This window comes from Manis pentadactyla, chromosome 19 (assembly GCF_030020395.1).
Source record: "Manis pentadactyla isolate mManPen7 chromosome 19, mManPen7.hap1, whole genome shotgun sequence".
NCBI lineage: Eukaryota > Metazoa > Chordata > Mammalia > Pholidota > Manidae > Manis > Manis pentadactyla.
In genome coordinates this window covers 10449992-10469612 of record NC_080037.1, presented here as the reverse complement: position 1 = coordinate 10469612, position 19621 = coordinate 10449992, and the positions used below count along the sequence as shown (strand labels likewise).

The following is a 19621-nucleotide window of genomic DNA, read 5'->3' as shown; positions in this document are numbered from 1 at the left end:
TCACTCCCGCGGGGCCTGGAGCTCTGCAGCGCTTCCCCCACTGACCTCGGAGGGGGTCTTGTTTCCCAGCCTCTGGGAGATGCCGCTGAAAGTCTGTGGCTGTGCTCCCTGTTCCTGGCACATGGTGAGGATCACGCGGTCAGCTTCCCTGGAAGCCAGGCGCCGTGATTAACCCGGCGCAGGAACACGGCAGTGTGCCGTGCGCCTGTCTAACCCTCACGCACCGTCCCCCAGCTCCCACTGCCTACCTTGTCCACAGCACCACCTTTTCGCCGGTGGAGCTGACCTTGCTGTTGTTGGCACAGACCGTGGCTTCCGTGGCCTTGGGCTGCTGCTCCCCCACTGGCCCCTTGCCCTGTACTCCACTGTCTTTAGCCAGACCCCGTCTAGGGGCTTTGGAAGAAGTCTCTGAGGTGTCAGTTCCTGACAAAGATTCGTGGCCAGGCGACATCCTGTCTGCTGTTTTCACCCCAGCTCTGTCTGAAGGCAGCCAGCTCTCTTGAGTCTCTGGTTTCCCGGACACCTGTCTTTTCCCTAAGTCTCTGGTCCTTGAGGAAACAGGAGTTGGGGAGGAAGCAGGGGGTTCAACAGTTCCAGGCTGTTTCTCAGTCTCTGAGGCATCCCAGACCAGCATGGAAGCCTCTGACGCACCCACTGCTTTAGGACCCTCCCCCTCATTCTGAGGTTTGGGGGATGCTGTGGGGCGTGAGGGAACCTCAGGCCCGGCCTGGCTTCTCCTGACGGAACGTGGCACAGCTCCGGTTTTGGAAGGAAGCTGAGGAGTCTCTGGTGAGCAGGGTGGCAAGCCGTCCAGGAGGGGCCGGTCTGTAGGAGTCACTTCTTGAGGGGACGGCCACGTACTCCCCACTGCTAATCCTGTGTAGGAGGAGAACGAAGGGTCTAAGGGTATGGACAGTGTTGAGAGGATCATGAACTACCACAGGGCACTGCTGTGCTACTGTGAGAAAGTTCTAAGGTAGAAGAATGCAGTGTGGGGGCGGGGGGGGCAGCAAAGTTACACGTAAAGCTGACATTAAGCTGAGCTGCCAAAGCTGAAAATGGCTGAGTCTTTAGAATGCAGATCTTGTGGAGAGGACCTGGAGATAAGGGGAAGGGATTCGGGAATGGGCACATGAGAACACTGAACCGTGGGTTTTGTAGCACTCTTAATTCTGCAAGTTGAGGCTACAGGAGAGAAAACTAAGGCTGGACAGGCGAAGAGGTGGTGGCCCCTCCCTGAACGGACTGCTACTTAAGTGGGGTGGGCTCAAGGGAAGTTCCCGCTTGAAGTGAGTGAGAATGAGACAGAAATAAAGGGAGAAACGCGGGCCAGGCAGTCTGATCGCTCACCTGGAACGGACACCTCTCCCCTTCTGGTGCTCCTGCCGGTCCTGCTCTGGGCTGCCTCAGTGCTTTCTCGCTCCCCTGCGGCTTCCTCCTCCATCGCGTCCTTGCCGGGCCCAGCTTCCTTAGCACCAGGCATAGGACTGGCCTCTCGGTGGGGGCTGCTGCCCACCGGCTCGGGGGGTTCCTTGCTCTTGTAGGATCTGCTGTCACAGACCTGCAGGATGGCCTTCTGGGTCAAAGGTCTCCTGACCTCCGTCTCAGGGCTCCGACCAGAGGAGGACGCCTTGCCCCGATGCTCAGCAAGTCACCCAGCAAGAGCATCTGCCCCAGCACTTTGTGGTGGCCCAGGACAGACTACGGACCCTCCTGCTCCTTCTCTAACCAAAGACTGTAGTTCGCTGCCAACCAACCCTGCTCTGGAGAACCAGCATTATCTTCATGGGCTGCTTTACTGACATGGGCTTATTTCATCAAAAAAAAAAAAATGTGAGGGGGAAATATTCAAATTGATTGACTTTTTCCCAATTGCAGAAGTTTAACCTATAGAATTCTCTTAAAAAAGCAAAATCCAATATACATTTTTAGGATTCTACTTATTTTGTACACACACACTAATGTGTATGTGTTCTGCCCATTATTTATATGTATGTATTATCCTTTCAGGAACTCAACAAGGTACATACCTGTGGTAGCAAAACATGCCCCCCACATTAAGGCAAACGGAGGCCCCTGGGCAGCTCTGACACCCCTGGCCCCAGATCCTTCCTCACCTTGCTGCCACAGCGGCTACAATTTCTCCTTTTGCTCTTCTTCAGCCTGGAATCAGGGCCTACTTCGTGGCAGGAACAGGCACAGTCCTTGACCCCATCTGGCCACTCAGCCTCCTAGGAGACACCTAGGCTTCGTTAGCAGCCAGGCACTTACAGTACCAAGAGGAGAGGCTAAGTTGCGAGCCATCTGAACAAAGCCATCCTTTCTCTTTTGTTATACACCATCTCTTCACACGGCCTCAGGAAATCAAGGCCCAAATTCTATTAAAGCCTACTATGGATCCCTGAAAAAAATTCCTTAAATGACCCCAAAGACTGACATATCTCAATTGCCCAGATGTGTCAAGAAATATTTAGGTCAAATACAATCTGATGCAAAGGCACTGGAGAGCTCCGTCCTGAGATCTACTCACTCCTGTGTCTGGTTCTGTCTCCCTGTGCCTTGAGCTCCCCCCTCTCTCCCAGTCCCCTTGAGAGAGGGCTCTGTACATATGGGAGATTCACTCAGTGATACTCTGGTCAATAAACCCAAGACATAAGTACCATTATTATCCCCATTGATGATGAAGAAACTAAAACAAAGCGAGATTAAATAAGCTGCCCAAGGTCATTCAGCTACTAAGAAGCTGTTTTTCCCCAAGAAAAGAGTGAAAGACATAGTAAAGGGACGTTGATTAAAAAGTCTACTTCTTGAAGAGCAGCAGAGAACACTGAGCACAAGGGGACTCAGGAGCCAGAACACCCAGGTTCATATCCTAGCACTGCTGCTTATGCAACGGGAGACCCTGGCAGTGCTGGCCTTTAGCTCCCTGTTCCGTAAAACAAACAGGAGTGATCTTTTCATAGGACTACTGTGAGAATAAGTGAGTGAATATGTCATGTAAACCACTTCCAAGAGATGCATGATAATATAACACAGCCAAGTGTTAGCTGTTACCACTATCATTAGGATGGGGAATCATGCTTCTGTTTCTCCACATGAACAGAAAGGAAGAAGTTAACACCTAAGGACAAGAGAAAGAGCTCTGAGCCAGAGAGAAAAGGGGGAAGCAGATCCTTCTAATGAAGCAACCACACTGCTCTTCCCCTGGGCGCTGCATGTCCCACGGCCTGACCTGTGGCTCCTGCTCCCCACTGCCTCGGATCCCCAATGCTCTGCACCACACTGAGCCGGGACACACAGAAAACTCATGAAAAATAGATAATCCCCAGCAATTTGGTGTACCTTATCATGATTTTGGACCCCCATCTCTTTTCTTCTCTTGTTCTTCGAGGCTGTGGGTATCTTGGGAGGCTCCTCTTCCTCTTCCACATCGGGCAGTGCCACTTCTTCAAAGCCATCAAACTGGGGAGGAGTTGGTGCCACTCACACAGACTCCGGGCAGATATCCCTCCTACACACGGTCCCCCCGCGTCCCGAGCCCTCCTGCAGCCCCAGGACTGTACCTCATACTCCTTCTCTTCAGTCCAATTGATCTCCTCAAAGTCACCCATCCGGCTAGCCGCTGGGCGCAGATGGTCAAAGAAGATGGAGAACTCATCCTGCAGGTGGTCATGGCCCTTGAGCAGCTGCCACATCTGTGTCTTTAGCTGGAAAGAGGTACAGAGGAAAAGATGAAGTCTCCAGAGCCTCTCCAGGCTGCCACCCCAAACCAATCCCATGTCCTTCCAAGTTGGCTTTCCTAGTCAGATGGGAGACACACAGAAGCCTCTCTTTGGTAGCTAAGAATTCTTAAACTTCACCTCCATCCCTGCCTGCCCAGATGGGAGGAGTATTAATGATAAGTGTGATCCCCAGTGACAACACTTTCTACCCCTGCACTACGATCTCCATCCAGCTCAGGCCCCAACCCAAGCAGAGCAAGGAGGTATACCCCTCCTAGGCCCCATCGCCTCCTTCCTTGAGCTTCCCTTCCAGGGACCTGACACCATTCCTGAGCCTGCGAAGATCAGTCAGGCTCTGCTTTCAGGCGGCAACCACCCCCTATTCCAGTGCTGTGCATTTCAGGTAGGCCTAAAAAGTCCTTGCCTTCTTCATTCCCTCCAGGAGGTCCGTGGTACTTGGGAAGTAGGAGGATGTGGGAGAGGCTGGGGAAGGGAGACAGGGAAGAATACCTCCATGATCTCCTGCGGCAGGCAGTCCGCACAGCTTTGGAGGACCTTGATAATCTTCTGGTGGTGCGAGGGATTCTCCGCAAAGCAAATTTCCAGCTGCCGAAGAAACTTGCGACTCTTCTCAAAAGCCTGCTGCTCCTCAAACTACCAGAGGGGAAAGAGGGCAGAAAGGTGTCACTGATATAGCTAGAGCAGGGCAGGAGTGTTCTAAGCATAAGAATCAAGAGAAATAGGCTGGGGGTGTGGGGGGTGACAGGGCTCTAGTTCACAACTGTAGGATCTTTTTTAAGAGGCTGACATCTGTCCACCATGAGTCACTGGAGTCTACCGACCCCAATGACAAAGATATGAATGAAAGATTCAAGAGATGCACATACCTCAGATTGTTCATTGTTTCACGGACTGAGAAATTAGACACAAATTCATGTTGCATTTCATGGTTTACAGAGAATTTTCACATAGTACTCATTCGATCCTCATAACAATACAGGAAGTGAAGATTGGCATGATATACAGAATAATTTAACTGCCTTAAGACTGCCAGAAAGATTTCATTATGTCCTTTTCCTTGTATTCATCAATCATGACAAGAAACCCAAAACTATTGGGATATTATCACTCATGTTTAGACATTTCTCCAGTATTTCTATTGGCACCTTACTACAGTGGCCTTCCCAGGTCACCACGTATAAAAACAGAACACCCCACTCCTCACCCTTTCTGCCTACAATTTTCTATTGCCCTTTCCTGATATTTTTCTGTAAGACATTATCACTATAAAGCATCATGTGTTATGTATTTTACTGTTCATATCTATTTTGTAATTTTTATAATGTATATACTGACTATATATTTTACTGTTTATCATCTGACCTTACATGAGAATGTAAGCTCCACAAGGGTAAAGATTTTAGTCTTTCATAATTAGTATATTCCTAGACCTAGAACTTGCCTAACACATAGTTGGCATTTAGTATATTTGTCTGTTGAATGAATGCCCATTTTAGAACAGTGAGGAGCAAAGTATGGTTTACCTAAGGCCTCCACTGGCAACTAAAGTTAAAACACTCTCATTCCACATGTAAAGAAAATGAAGAATGGTGACTGGGAAGACCAGCCCTTGAATAAGAAGGAATCCCTTATTGCCTTGGGCTGGGGAGGGCTGTCTGCCTGGAACAGTCAGGAGGCTGGAACAGTGTTCATCAACTCTATCCAATCCCAGGCTCGCTGTGACCAGGAATCCTAGTGTGCCATCTTTACCCATCTACTCACTAATCCACAGGCCAGAGCTTGCTCAGGCAACAGGAAAGCAGCAAAGTCCTTCAACAGCTGAGGCCAGTCTTGGAGCAGGATTTGCAGGCTTTTGTAGAGGTCCACAGCTGTCTGCCTCTGAGTACTGGACTCAAATTCGTAGATGACCTGAAGGAAGTCCTCATATTTGCCAGGAGTATGTTGCAGGGCCTCTCGTACCTATACGGAAAGACTTCCAATCATCAGTACCCTTTCTTTGGGCCCCCACAAAACAGTCTGGAAGGAGGAGAAAGAGTTATTGTCAGAGGTCCCAGAATTATCCTGCAGAGGTTCTCCTCCAACAGGCCTTTAGGTGTGAATATGAATGGAAGACACTGAGCAGTGAGCAAAACACAGCTTCTTTTCTGGTAGGCAGTGGGCAACCGAAAAGCATTCCTTCTCCGGGGACCACAGCCCTACCCCCAAAACCAGGTAAACTCTTCTCTAGTTCACAGCCCTACCTCTTCCTGGTTCAGCTCAATACTGAAATAGACAGGGAATGTTCTGTACATTGATTTCAGCAAGGTATCAGGTGAGGGTAAGTAATATGGAAATTAGGAATGTTAGTAACACGTGAGACAAGAAAGAGTCACGACTATTGCTGCTAGTACTCCCCCTACTCGGGGATAAAGGAACCTGCTGGCTACCAAAAGAATGGGACAGTTATGCATGACAGCTACCAGGAAGAGGCTGGCTCACGTCTCTGATGATCAGGGTGCTTCCCTGAGACCCTCTCTCTGGATGGTCCACCAAAGGCCCGTCTTCTCGAGCCCAGGGCTCAGTAAGGGCCCTTAGCAGCCCACCCAGTGAGGCCTCACCTCTCACTACTGATGGTGACATCATCTTCCCCCAATTTCTGGGCAACAGAGGGGTCATGCCAAGGTACTAACAATGAACCTGTCTGTCAATGACTCCATCTCCTTGTGTTTCTCTCACATACATCTTGGTAATTCCAAGAGCAAAGGCAGATGCAGGCAAGGCTGTTCTGCAACAGCTTGAAGAGCAGACTTCACATGTTTATTTGTTTTACAATCTTATACTGGTTTCAAGTACACAACACAGTGGTTCAACGGATATTAAATCCTCACTCCCACTAGTGCGGATACAATCAGTCAGCATAGAAAGATGTTACAGAATCACTGACCGTATTCTCTGTGCTGTACTACCATCCCCGTGACTGACTTATATGATGACTGAGAACTTTTCTGCCCGTTTATCCCCCTCACCCTCCCCACCCACCTACTCTAGCACCCCCGCCATGGTAACCACCAGCAATTTCTCAGTGTCTATGAGAAAGCAGACTTCATTTTAAAAACACCTCCCTTGATGGAGAAGCAGCCTCATTCACAGGGAATGGCAGCAACAGGAAGTAGCATTTGCCTACCCTGATCAGATAAGCCTGGGCAAAGGCCAAATCCTTCTGCTCCCTGAGTGGATCCCGCTCAAGAATGTCCTCATCATACAGCAACAGCAGCTTGGAGGTGTCCTTGCTGGCCCGGGCCCGACTTCCCCGCTTGCTGCGAGCTCGATGATTGCTTCTGCCCTTCCCAGCAGCTTTGATGTGCTCCCCTTTGAGTACAGGTGAAAAAGATTGATTCTCTGTTCCTGCAACTCCTACTCTTCCCACCCAACCACAATGCACCCACCCCGTCCAAATCCTGGTCGAAGTTATGGAGCAACTCAAAAGAAAAACCGTAGGGAGAACAGTGCAAGAGGCACCCGCCTCCATCATGCCGGCTCTGTGCCCAGCTGGGAGTGTAACTGCATTAACTGGGATAACGGTGGGATACTGAGTTACTGCATAGCAAGGAAGGAAGTCTAAAGAGTGAGTACGGCCTTGGCTGGGCTCTCAAGGGACTATGTCTTGGTGAGGAGTAAGCAGTGTTTTCTGAAATAACCATAGCTTTTAGCCTCAGGCACGATAGATGAATTAAGAACCAGTGTAAGACCTGGATGAACCTAATACAAATCCAGCAGCCAACGAGAGTTGAACTTAAAAACTTCTGAGCATTTTTTCTCTGCAAAGGCACCCGGTTAGACATGTGTCGGGGAAAGAAGACAGCAGGGGATATCCAGAAGATTTCCTCTGGGAACTTGCCACCTGGTTTATAAGCTAGCCGCTCTGCCCAGATCCAGTGAGGCCAACTGGGACCTGCCCCTTATGCAGGTGCCACACTCACCTGCCGAGGTCCTGCCGGTCTCCACTTCCGGAGGGGTCCTGGGTGAGGCAAAGGTGGCAGGCGGCTTCTCGGCAGGGTCTCCAGTTGCTTCACCTGTCATTTCATCCTCCTTCTGCAGGCTTTCTGCTCCTTCTGCTTCTTCTTCTTCTTCTTCCTCAGGCTCCGAGTTCTCCTCCTGGGAGTTCTCTTCCTCAGATTCACCCTCCTGACTCATGCGCCTTTCAGACGCAAGCCAAGTCAGTTTCTCCATGGTTTCCTGCAAACCCCCCCAAAGAGTGTTCACCGGGGCTAAGGGCTCGCCAAGTGCTGACTGCACAGAGACTGTCAGGAGGAGCCGAGGTTAATCAACTGGGGTGTGTGTATGGGTGAAGGAGGCGGAGTGCCACAGGGAAAAGGCCGCCTCTCCGGGTTACAGAATCGGGGACAGCAGTGACCGCTGCCCAGCAGCAGGAGGGGAGGAAGCTGCACTCCGAAAGGCCCCCCTCTACCCGAAGAACAGTCTTCCCTTGCTGCACTGCATTCTTATGATCGACTTTTCTTTTCTGACATTTAAACTATGCTCAAGTGATTCAATTTTACATTTAAGTGAGTTTAAGGCAAATATAGTAAGTACAAGTCCACCCTTTCCTTCTCCTCTCACCTCAACCCCAAATTATGTCCCATCATCCATTCCAAAGTCAAATAAAAATTATTTTAGGACTATCTATAGTGTAGCAAGCAAGCAAGCAGGTGGCCTATCAATAAATTAAACATATGACTACATGAGAATATCCCCCAATCTCACCTGGAGTTCCGGGACCGAGAGCACAGATTCCTCGGAGGCTGATGACATCTCATCTTCCTCATCCTGGGTAAGGTCGTCAAAGTCCTCTTCTTCCTCGTCCTCTGGCCCATCCTTCTCTCCTCCAGTATCTGGCCCAGCTGGGGTCCCCACTGACTGGCCATCAACGCTGGATGAGTCTTCAGGCTTCCCAGGGGGGCTGCTAAGCACCACTTCAGGGTCAGTGGAGGAAGAAGCGGTCTTTGGAGAGCTTTTGCTCGCATCCCCTGAGTTTCCTTCAGCAGGAGGCTCCTGCGAAGCTGACGAGGCTTTAGCCGGTGGACTCCTCTCCTCCTCCCCCTGGAGGACTGACTGTTTCTTCACCTCTCTAGCACCGCCTGACTCCTCACTTGAGAAGCCAGTGCCCAGCTCCGCAGAGCGCTCTTCTTTGACTTCATCACCCATGTCCTGCTCTGAGGATCCACTGGCGATTTCCTCCCCAGGGTCTTTAGGTTCCATCTTGACAACTTCCTCTAAATTCCCAGGGGGAGAGTTCAGCGATTCCTGGAAGCCCTGAGGCAGTAGTTCCAGGGTTTGCCTCCCCTCCTCTGTTTTCACGATAGTCCAGCTATAGACGTTGTTCTCTGACAATTCCTCCTGGCATGCTCCACCTGCTGGGGGAGGACCTGGGCTGCGCTCCTCCTTCGGGAAAACAGGAGCACAGACAGGAGACAGTTCCTGGGGCTCTAACTTAGGTTCTAGGCTTTGAAAGGCATTTTTCCCTTCAGCCAAAGGACAACCAACATCCATATTCACTTGGGCCTTATCTTCAGGTGTGGATGGCACAGGAAGTTTCACAGAGTTCCCAGAAACAATTAAGGGTGGGATGGAGGAAGCCACAAGAGGCTGGTTCAATGGGCAGGGGAAGGAAGTAGGGTTAACCAAGAGTGTGGTGATGGGAATGGTCTGAGAAGTTGGGGCCACAGTTGCATTGACAGGTTGGATCACATTGCAGCCACTGCCAAGGCTCACAACCTTCACGGTGGTGGCAGGGACAGTGAAAATGACAGGCGCAGGGTGGATGAGGGGGGCAGGCTTCAGACAGACAGAGGTCTTGGCCCCCTTCCTCTTTGAAGTTCTTCGTTTCACACTTGGCTTTCGAAATTTAGAAGGGGCAAGAGACGGCAGCATTAGCTTGGGCACGAGTAGTGGGGTAGAGGAGACCACGGTCTGGGACTCAGGCAGAGGGAAGACAGTGTCCACACTATCACCTCCAGGGATCCCCAGTGGAGGGACACCTGGGACTGTCTGTAAGACAGTGGCTGGCTGGATCATGGGAGGAATCCGGACCACCATTTTGCTTGGAGGGGCTTCTGACTGAGTTGACCTCGCTGGTGTTTTCCCAAAGTTGGAGCTAGGCTGGACAGAGGGACTAGGTCGAATAAGGAGAGGCTTCAGGACTGACGACCGCTTCTGTCTCCATGCCTTTCTGGAAAAGCGGTTGGCAACTGGCTTCAGTTTTAGGACCACGCCCTTAGGCAACAGCAGCGGGTATGGAGTTTCACTCCCCAGTTCCAAGCTGCCTTTCCCTGGGCCTGGGTCTGAGTTGACCTCAGTGGCTCCAGTCTCATTTCCTGCCTCCCCGGCACCATCAGGTATGTGCCGCAGCTCTTCCTGGATGTACGGCCGACTGGCCTATTGGGAACAAAAACATCCCGATCTAGCACATGTCAGAACTTGGTAAAAGAAGAGTAGGGTTTTCTAGATTTTAGGAACCTTTCCTGGACAGTCTCAAGACATCTTTTCAAGAAGGATTTTTCTGCACAGTATCAAATTTCTATGAAGACTACATTCCAGTTATGTACTGTAGAAACCCTGAATTTCCTTGGGAAACTATTATTCTACCCACTATTGTTTAAAAAGTTGTGGAATACCCTGATGGGGGTGCAGGGGAGAGGAAGGAGAGGAAAGGTGAATGAGGCAAGTTTCTGAAGTCTTAGTTCTATAACTAAAACATTAGAGGTGCAAAATAGCCCTTGATGTATCTGCTGGGTTTTAGTGATCCTCTGTCTCCAACATCCTTTGAGGAGGAGGGTTGTACCTTCAACCAGAACGGAAGCCGATGTTCTTCCCTCTCTATGGGCGGCTTCCACTGATGCGGCTGTATCTCTTCACAGCACTTCACTAAGATGGGCAGCTGCTTGGTCTTCTTATAAAACTAAGCAGGAAGAAACAAGGAATGAATTATATTCCTTTCAGAAACACTGCCCTCTGTCAGGACGGGGAGTAGCATGGGCAGTGGTTTGAGATAAAGATGCACACACAGACATCCACATATACATATATATATAAGGCACGTGCTGAGTGCTTCTGCATTTCAAATAAACTCATCTCGAATTACTAAAGATTTTACAATTACTCAGTATCTTCTAACTGATGATCTCCATTCTGGTCACTAGGAGGGGAAAAGTCAGATCACAGAGAAAAGGAAGCATTTAAAATTTCCTCCTGCTATACAGCTACAGCGATAGTGCCTGAACCCTTATACTGACACACAGAAGTTTCCTTTTAAGCAAATAATGGTGCAGAAGACATGAGAAGAGAAGAGAAGGGAAAGGAAAGGAAAACAAACTAAAACGGTTCAGTTTTAAGAGTAAATGAAAAGGGCGACTGAACTTACACTGACAGTAAGCATCCATCCATTCAACACTTGTTGAATGCCTTCTATGTGCCAGGCACTGTGCTACAAGCTAAGCATACAAATAAGAGAAGCAAGTCCTGCTCTCAGGCTGCTTACAGACCAGCGGAAGAGACAGTCAAGTAGACCAATGACATTCTATGTAAGAAACTATACAGAGATGTGCACAAAAAATGACACACAACTCAAATTTGCAGTAAAGATTTTTCTACACCAGGTGCAACTATAGATGGATCTTAATGAAACAGTTTGCTGCAAGAGGCAGGGGAGGTAGAGCACTTCTTGTTCAAAATCATGTTAAGTGTTTAAGAAACCACAGAGAGATTGGTCTGGCTACAACTAAAGGAATGTGGAGAGATTTCAGGAGACGAGCCAGAGGGAGGCAGGGTAGGCCCTCCTGGGCCATACTAACCAATCTGAACTCTCGTCTAAAGGATGAGACAGAAGTGGCTATGGCATCAGTGTGAAGGACAGAACAAATGGAGCCAGAATTAGACAGCAGTTGGACAACTACTGCATTAATCCAGTTGCAAGAAATGCCTGAACGAAGGCAGTGGACAACAGAGTAGGAAACAGAATAAGAAACTAAGGAGCTGGTGACTGACAGGCATATGGTAGCGATCAAACATGAGCTGAGGATAGGTACCAGGTTTATGGATTGAGAAAATGGCTAGACAGTAATGTCATACAGAGAACACAGATCACAGACAAGATAAGTTCAGGGAGGGGAATCTGCTCTTGGTGGTGGTGGCAGTGGCAACAACTGGAGGGTGTACAGGGAACCCCAAACTCAATTCAAGGACTCAGTGAGGCAACTGAGGTATGAATTCCTTTAAACTGATGGCCACACTAAACTGGAATTCAGGAGGGAAATCTGGACTGAAGATATAGACTTGAGAATCATGAGGAGACAGATTATATTAAAAATCATGAATTTGGAAGAGACCACACTATGACTTTACTGTAGAACCCTGACATTTCAGGGCAGAACAGGGAAAGAAAAGCTCACAAACAAGCAGACAGAGGTTAAGAGTCCTGGAATCACAGAAGAGAAAAGAACTGACAGAGGAAAGAATGAGTGAACTGTAGTATCAACTGTGGAGTAACATAGGATAAGAGCAGAAAAGCATCCATTGGATAACCAATCGGGAAATAATTCAAGATCTTTGTGCAGACAATACCCACACGTTCATAGGCAGATTAACTGTTCTTGTTAGTCTAAACATCCATTTGACTTTGTTCCCTCTTGAAACCCCACGAAAACAGCAGAAAGGAATTTTCTTAAGGTAAAAGCCTAGAAGGAGAGAGAGTATGAGAGAAAAGGTAAAAGCAACAAAATTTTCAAAGCTAACAAGCAGATGGATGAGAGGTAACTGACACAGGAGCATGAAGAAAACCAAATTCCACCTTGAGAAAAGTTGAGGGCCAACTAAATTTATGTCAAAGGCTGGCAAAAGGATAGGACACCAGATACCTCTAGAAGTGGATGTAAAGCTGGAATTACAAACTAGCAAAGATAAGGAGGACAGGTTACATCTCTTGAAGAGGCAGTGAGACCCCATATCCTCTCTCCTGTTTGCTGTACCAGGTGACAGCCTCTTCCCCTGCCCTGGCAGAAGCGTGGCTGGAAAGCGTGGCTGGAAATCTTGGGACTGAGGCTATCAGGAATAGTTGAGGGCAGGCTTACCATGCTAATCAAATATAGAGAAATAGTTTAAGACTGAACAATTTAAAATTAGGGGAAATATCCTTAACAAAAGAAGATGATATTCCAGAGGAAAGTAATGGATCAGTGTTCTGGAATGGCAAGAGGGGAATTAATCTAGTGCACAGGAGGAAGGAATTAGCTTTAGATGAAAAGTCCCTCTCTTCATTGGACTAAAAGGAAGAAAAAGAATGGATTGTACAGAGGGGAGGCCCCAAGGTGGGACCTGAGGGAAGCACTTACTTTAATGATGTTGTCAGGAGCTCTGTTCATGTTAAGGTTCTTGATCCTCAGTGTTAGCTGCTGGGCAGTCTTGCAGGTTAGAAGGTACTTGCTGATTAGAGGCTTAGGAAACTCAGTCCCTTCAAAGTGCTTCAGTCCTAAAGCTAACAAACTGAGAAAGAGCAATGACACTAAATGTCACTTCACAGTCTTCTAAAAAGCCTCCCCAAATAACTCCCCAGGTATAATCTACTTTCTCTACATGTAACGGCTTGCTGCTCAACAGAAAATTTAAGATATTTACTGAGTGCTAATAAGAACTATGAATAAAACTCTGGGTAAAACTGCAGTATCTCCAGAATTTCTGGCCTGGCCTTAGTCCATTTCCATATCAACAGGCGTTTACAAGGGGTGGAGAGACGTTGTTCTCTTCCTCCCTCTGCTGAGTACTTGGCCTGGTGCCTGACTGTCACCAGGAACCCTGCCGCAGAGTTGCTCCCTGAAGCTGCGGACGCAGAGGCAAGCGTGGGCCAAGAGAGCCAGAGCAGCGGCTAAGGCGCAGCTCCCTGTGAGCAGTACAAGGTCTCTTTCCCCTTGACTGATTTCGGCTTCACGGGTGTCACTGGTGTATTCGCCCTGGGCTATGAACATGCTTGCCCCCAGAGCTACAACTCAGTCACAAGTTCACAACCAAGAGAGGAGAGGAAAAATGAGACATAAATCGCTAATAAACGTCAGATTGTATAATAATACAAGGAAAACTTCAAAGGGCTACAAAGGAAGGAGAATGGTTCTAATAAAACAAAGATAAAATGAATAATGGGCACTAGGTTAGGCATATTAAATCAGCACCAACACTACCAACTAACAATGTATTCAACTAGGATTACCTATGTACCTATCTGCCAATGGCAGCAGGGCAACGCTTATCAAGAGCCATAAAAACATCATAACCTTTATCAAATAATCTCATTCTTGGGAATTTAACCAAAGGGATAAACTTAAAAAGATTTTCAAAAGCTCTATGCACAAAGATATTTAGTGAAGCCTCATCTACAGGGGCAAAAAAGGGGAGGAAAAAACAGTGGCCAACAAAAGGACTATCCGGGGGTTATTAAATACTGCTTTAAAAGATAATACACAGAAACAAAAAAAAAGGACCATGAAAAGCAATTTCAAGATCTTAGGTTAAAAAAAGCAAAACAAAATTCTATTTAAGTTGCTGATAATTATGTAAGAAATGCAAAGAGAAAAGTAATTGTTTTGGGGTGGTTAGGATAATGATAAAATCTTTTTCCCTTTGAAAATTTCCCTCTAAAAATATTATAAAATTGGTTTTTACAATAAATAGAAAATAAAAATAATTCACAATAAATGACAAAAATGATTTTAAAATGTTCATGGCATTCCCCCAAGCAGAACTTGGCACTGTTGGAACCAGCATATACCATGGAATTCTGCCCATCCACACCAATTTTCTTTTTGTCTTTTATGTCCATGTCTTATTATATATGCCTATTTCCCCTAAGCTCCTCAACAAAAAAGAACCAGCTTCTCTTCAGGATATTATGTGCTTGTTCCCCACTGTAAACCCTTACTTGTCCTCAGCCTTCGTGAATAAAATCTTATTCTGGGGATTCTTTGCCTTCAGAGAACACACTGGCAGTAGCTCTGGATACATGAAAACCTTGCTTGTGGCCAGGATCCAAGCCACTTGCTTTGGCAAACAGGGAAATTCACAGGCTGTTAGAAAAAAAAAAATCCATAAATGAAATTCTAGAACAAAAGAGAGCTTCACAAAAGCTTCTGAGTGCATGTCTGCGTTTCGACAGAGCTGCTCCCATCTAACTTGGTGCCCTCCCACCCACACACCCTCCCCCATTCCATAATCTTTCTCAGCCTAACATATACCTAAAGGGAGCCCCATCCAATGTTATTAAAAGTTGATTCTTATTCTTTCCTATGTGGAACACTTGGCACACTATGTAACGTAAGTACTTAAGAAGCACCTAGTAATACCTGGCACATAGTGTAGGCGCAAAAATTTTTTACCTCCTTCCCCCTTTAAATCCTTGAAAGATAAGTGACCTTCAACAATGCTTTCCTTCTTCCAAGATAAGATTCCAACTTCTTTAATCTCCCTCACAAATCTGGTATTCCAAATTTTATTTTATTTGATTCTTATTTAACTTTCATTAAGTTCTCCCAGTTTCCTCCTGAGGTTGGGAACAAAAAGACCACACAAGGAATGAGACAATTCAGTCTCATTCATTTCTGTCTTGCTGTCTAAGCCTCTCAATTCCAGGCACTTCTACCTTTCCAGAGATATGCACGACTACATCCATATTTCTCCCTCCATAAATGTTATTTTTATATCCCCAGAAGAAGCACACAGGACACCGTATATGTAAGTTATTACTGTAGCTTGGTGTTAAGTTTTCTTTAACAACATATAGCTAATAAAATAGTTTGAGATCAGTGTCTATGATATAATGCACTTAAATTCAACTATATTCAATTTAACTATAAGTAAGGGATTTCAATCAAGTCCAAAGACAAAGAAAAATTCACAGCAAACTAACTAATTTGCTAAACCAGAAAACATATCAGAAGCAACTATTTATTTTAAGGGAAGAGCAAAAGCATTTCTCAAAAATACTAAACCAATGCAAGACAGAAACCAAACATGTCAATGTCTTTAAAATACTGAACATGCAAATGTACATCATCTCTAATTTGTGCCTAACTTCCAAATCAATGTTTCCTTCAAAATGGAGATAACACTACAATCTTTATGGGAAATAAAATGATCCTAATGAAGAAGAGTAAAAACCTAAACACAACCCAACTTTACCACTTTCTTGACCTTATTTTCACATCTATTTAAGTCCAATTCGTAGCATCTAGCCTCAGATCTCTTAGCCCCCAAGCCTATCCTGTCCACTGCCTCCATCCCCTAGTGAAGTTCATGTAATTCTACAACTTGAAAATATGAGTACAAAGGAAGAAGAAAAGAAAGAAGGAAGAAATTATAAATATCCTGCCTCCTCCATCCCTAGAAAATTATCCCTAGGACATCATGTATGGGATAAGACTCCCACCTCTCACTGCAAGTAAAAATTTGAAGTGGACACATCTGTCCCCTACCAGTCTTCTTGACAGTTTTACGAGGACTCCAGTCAATGCTGACATGTGTGCTGAAGTCTTCAATGAGCTGCATAGCTCCCATCAGGTTACAAGGTTGGAACAAGGTCTGAAACTTGGGGTTGAACTGATGGTGAAGAGCGATGGAGCTTTGAGCAAAGGTTCCCAGCTCTTTCTGGGAAAACAAGACAAAGGAGATCTAAGTTCTAGACGATTAATACCAGTAGCCCTTAGCCTTTGAGTGAAAAACTGTCGTCCTACTATAAGACAAAAACAGGTAAAAATCACAAATTCTTTCATAACTAACATTATTCCATGAAGACTGCTCTTTTGCTAAGGCCCCAGATATTTTTTGTGTTCATGACACTCTCCGTAGTTCTTGTTTCATTCTTAGACTGAATATGGATGTATGGTCTACCTAGCTCCTCAGCCAGATTAAGGTTCTCAAGAGTGAGATTTATTGCTCTTTAAAATGTCTTGTCTTTTGGTTTCTCTGAACAACACCTAGAACAAAGCACTTCTCATGCTCGTCAGTAAAAGGTGAATACACCCTGTTGACAACCAGGGAAGCTTGGAGTACTAGTGAACATGCGAACAAACTCAAAAGAGACTTACCCAAGAAGCAACGAGTATCATCACTACTTGCTCAAAGTTTAGGGGCAATTTTTACAGGGTTTAATAAAATTTCAATACTAAAACCCCTTCCTCCAAAATACTTCAAATTGTCAAGAGCAAAATTAATTTTATACATAAAACACTGATACTGAGACGAATGAGTGGATAATGAATTCACTAAAAAGAACAGAAGTACCAAAAAACCTCGAAAGTCAAGGTAGATCTAAAGATGAAGACAAGGACCCAATAAAAAAATCAGAGGAAGAGGAATAGTCTTAAGAAAACTGAATGTAGTCTGTCCTTTCTTGGGGGTTGGTGGCTATGTTCTCTTAGCAAACACAGGAAGCCACAGGAACTACCAAAACATGCAGGAGGGAAGAATAAATAGAGACTATGATGGGTGGATTTCTATGAGAAACGACCTGCCAAGCTACTTGCACACTCAAGTCTTTAGATGTAGTTAGGGGTATGTGGAACCTTACAAGAAATATCCTGGTGGTACTGGCCTCTGAACTGAGACTGGGATTGGAGGCGGCGAGAAGGTGAATTTGCGTCAAGAGCTGCACATGCTGGGAAGGGAAAGAAAATAATACAGTGACATATTACAATGTTGTCATTTCAGGAACCCAGAAGACCTTACCAAAGTGTTTGCAACTTTACCATGTTTTGCTTTCTGGAGAGACTATGAGAATGACAAAGTATCTCAGTATGTTTTCCTTGAAAAAACTGACAGAAACAAAAAGTTTAATCTCAAACCAGAGGACCTAAGATTAGGAAGAAGAAAAAACTACTCTGGGAGTGAGGATGTTAAATTCAGAAAGGATTACTAAGGATTCCTTGACAGGTAGTTCTGAATACTGTCAGGGTCCATATGTGCTTTCTTGCCTGAGCCGTATGGACACGAACATTGCCGACGTTTCAAGGTCCCAACAATGTGAAGACTCTGTGGTCCTATGGTTTCAATGGGTATAAAGACACCTGTTTGTGACTTTTTTGGCTTCAGTGTCAGGTCATGGGACGATCCAATACTCCCATGACCAGAAGAGTCTTACCTGCTGCATCTGCTGCTGGAGTCTCCTTCTCTGGCCTGGGTCTAGAATCAGAGTCTGTTGAACTTTCTCACTCTGGAGCTTAACCCTCTCAACTTCTTGCTGCTGTCTGGCTGAAGATTTCTTCATCTTCAGCTGTTCAAGCAGCTCCTTCACTGTGCGATGTTGTTCATTTAGCAAATTGGCCAGTGGTTCCTCAAACCTATCCCCAACAGGGAGATGACTGAATTTGAATGTTTCCCTAGGTCCATAACACATCCACTTCCTATTAATAGTGGGCTAAGAAAGGCTGAATACTTTGCATCTAGTGCTAATCCCCAAATCCCATTTTAGTCAACAGGTAAACTCCTAGCCTATCCAAATCTTTTCCAAAGTTGCTAGTACAGATTCAAATAAGGTGGTTCTGAATTGCATCCCTCCCATTCTCCTACAATCAGACCTCTAAGTAACATATAAATGAAAGAGAAATTTAACAAAAATCTGGGAGCAGAGAAACATCTGGGGATAATGAAACTCATCATTCTTGCATCACACTGAATCCCAAATGCATACTGATCTGGGATTCTTCTTAAATGATAGTCTTCTCAATGTACAGCGTTTGTTCTCTAATTTACCCATTATTCCCATCCCAGGTCTAGCTTGTCCCATTCTCCCACTCCCATCCATTCAGTTGCCCTGCCTTCCTTAAAAAACCAGAAGACTTCAAGCCTGAAGCAAGAAAGGGATATACTAAGCTGCGTGGCAGTTCAGATGAATACTGAGAAGCTGGTTCGAGCATTAACCCTACGACTCTCCAGGAAAGTACTCTCTATTCGCAATTTGACTCCCTCAAGTTTTCTAACCTGTGTCCAGGGCTGAAGCAAGACTCTGAATACCTACCACACTGTTCCTGAGGTAGAGGAAGAACAAGACACTACAGTGATGACGCCTGAGCTGGTACCCTGGGCCATTAGGATAAGCCCTGCTTAAGTAGCTGCAAAGAGTAGGTTACCATATTTCAAGAAATCCTCTACACCATAACAACAGTTAAATGGTAAACTTTTTTTCTATAGCCTCTTAGGATACTCTTTCCTATTATAGTATTTACTATGAATGTGGGCAGGCACAGGATAAAAACCTGAAGACATGGGACTGTCCTCTGTATAATCTTTACTGAGAACTGAAGACTCTCGATGACCTGCACTACCAGCAGATGAGTAGAGCAGAAGCACAAAAAAAGTACATAATGCAAAAAGCCCATTCCTACATAACAGTGTATATCAACTATACATCAATTAAACAAAGCAAATAGCCTATGCCTGATTTTAACAGGTATTACTTACAGAGTCGGTAAGAGGAGCACAGACAGCTCACTATCCCCATGAGATTTATTTAGTCAAAAATTAGACCTGGTTTGCACTTCCAGCTGAAAGGGAGGCAGCAGCAGCCCAAAGAGCCACTGAACTCCAGAAGGTAACAGAACTTTAACAAGGGTTTTAAAGGAGTTATGTAATTCCCTAAAGTAAAAGATTTATTCACAGTTAACTAGGGAAACTGAAATGTGTCTATAGATCAAATCCCATGATAAATGTTCCCAGGAGGAATGACTTCATTCTGCTACACCAGAATTTTGTTCTATGAACTATGGCTTGAAATAAATGGGCCAAATACAGTCTCTCAGAAATCTCAAAACATTCTCAAAGAAAAGTAAAAATGCGAGGCAGTGGAAGTATTAATTACCTTGATG

At 45.8% G+C, this 19621-nt stretch overlaps 1 protein-coding gene across 10 annotated transcripts in view; it reads right to left on the bottom strand.

Annotated features, from left to right (window-relative positions):
- The window catches only part of LOC118930679 (GON-4-like protein), a 72204-nt gene that overhangs the window by 850 nt on the left and 51733 nt on the right, over positions 1 to 19621 (bottom strand). For 6 of the 10 annotated variants that reach the window (XM_057495021.1, XM_057495018.1, XM_057495020.1 and 3 more), the window contains 17 exons: positions 17899 to 18097; positions 17329 to 17415; positions 16235 to 16406; positions 14686 to 14830; positions 13109 to 13259; positions 10564 to 10680; positions 8487 to 10157; positions 7703 to 7958; positions 6907 to 7091; positions 5505 to 5702; positions 4233 to 4376; positions 3564 to 3707; positions 3343 to 3462; positions 2118 to 2231; positions 1351 to 1561; positions 249 to 876; positions 46 to 148 (listed from right to left, as the gene is read on the bottom strand). In XM_057495021.1, coding sequence (XP_057351004.1) covers positions 46 to 148; positions 249 to 876; positions 1351 to 1561; positions 2118 to 2231; positions 3343 to 3462; positions 3564 to 3707; positions 4233 to 4376; positions 5505 to 5702; positions 6907 to 7091; positions 7703 to 7958; positions 8487 to 10157; positions 10564 to 10680; positions 13109 to 13259; positions 14686 to 14830; positions 16235 to 16406; positions 17329 to 17415; positions 17899 to 18097 — 4645 coding nt within the window. The other 4 variants (XM_057495019.1, XR_005032145.2, XM_057495023.1 and 1 more) reach the window with 4 other exon arrangements.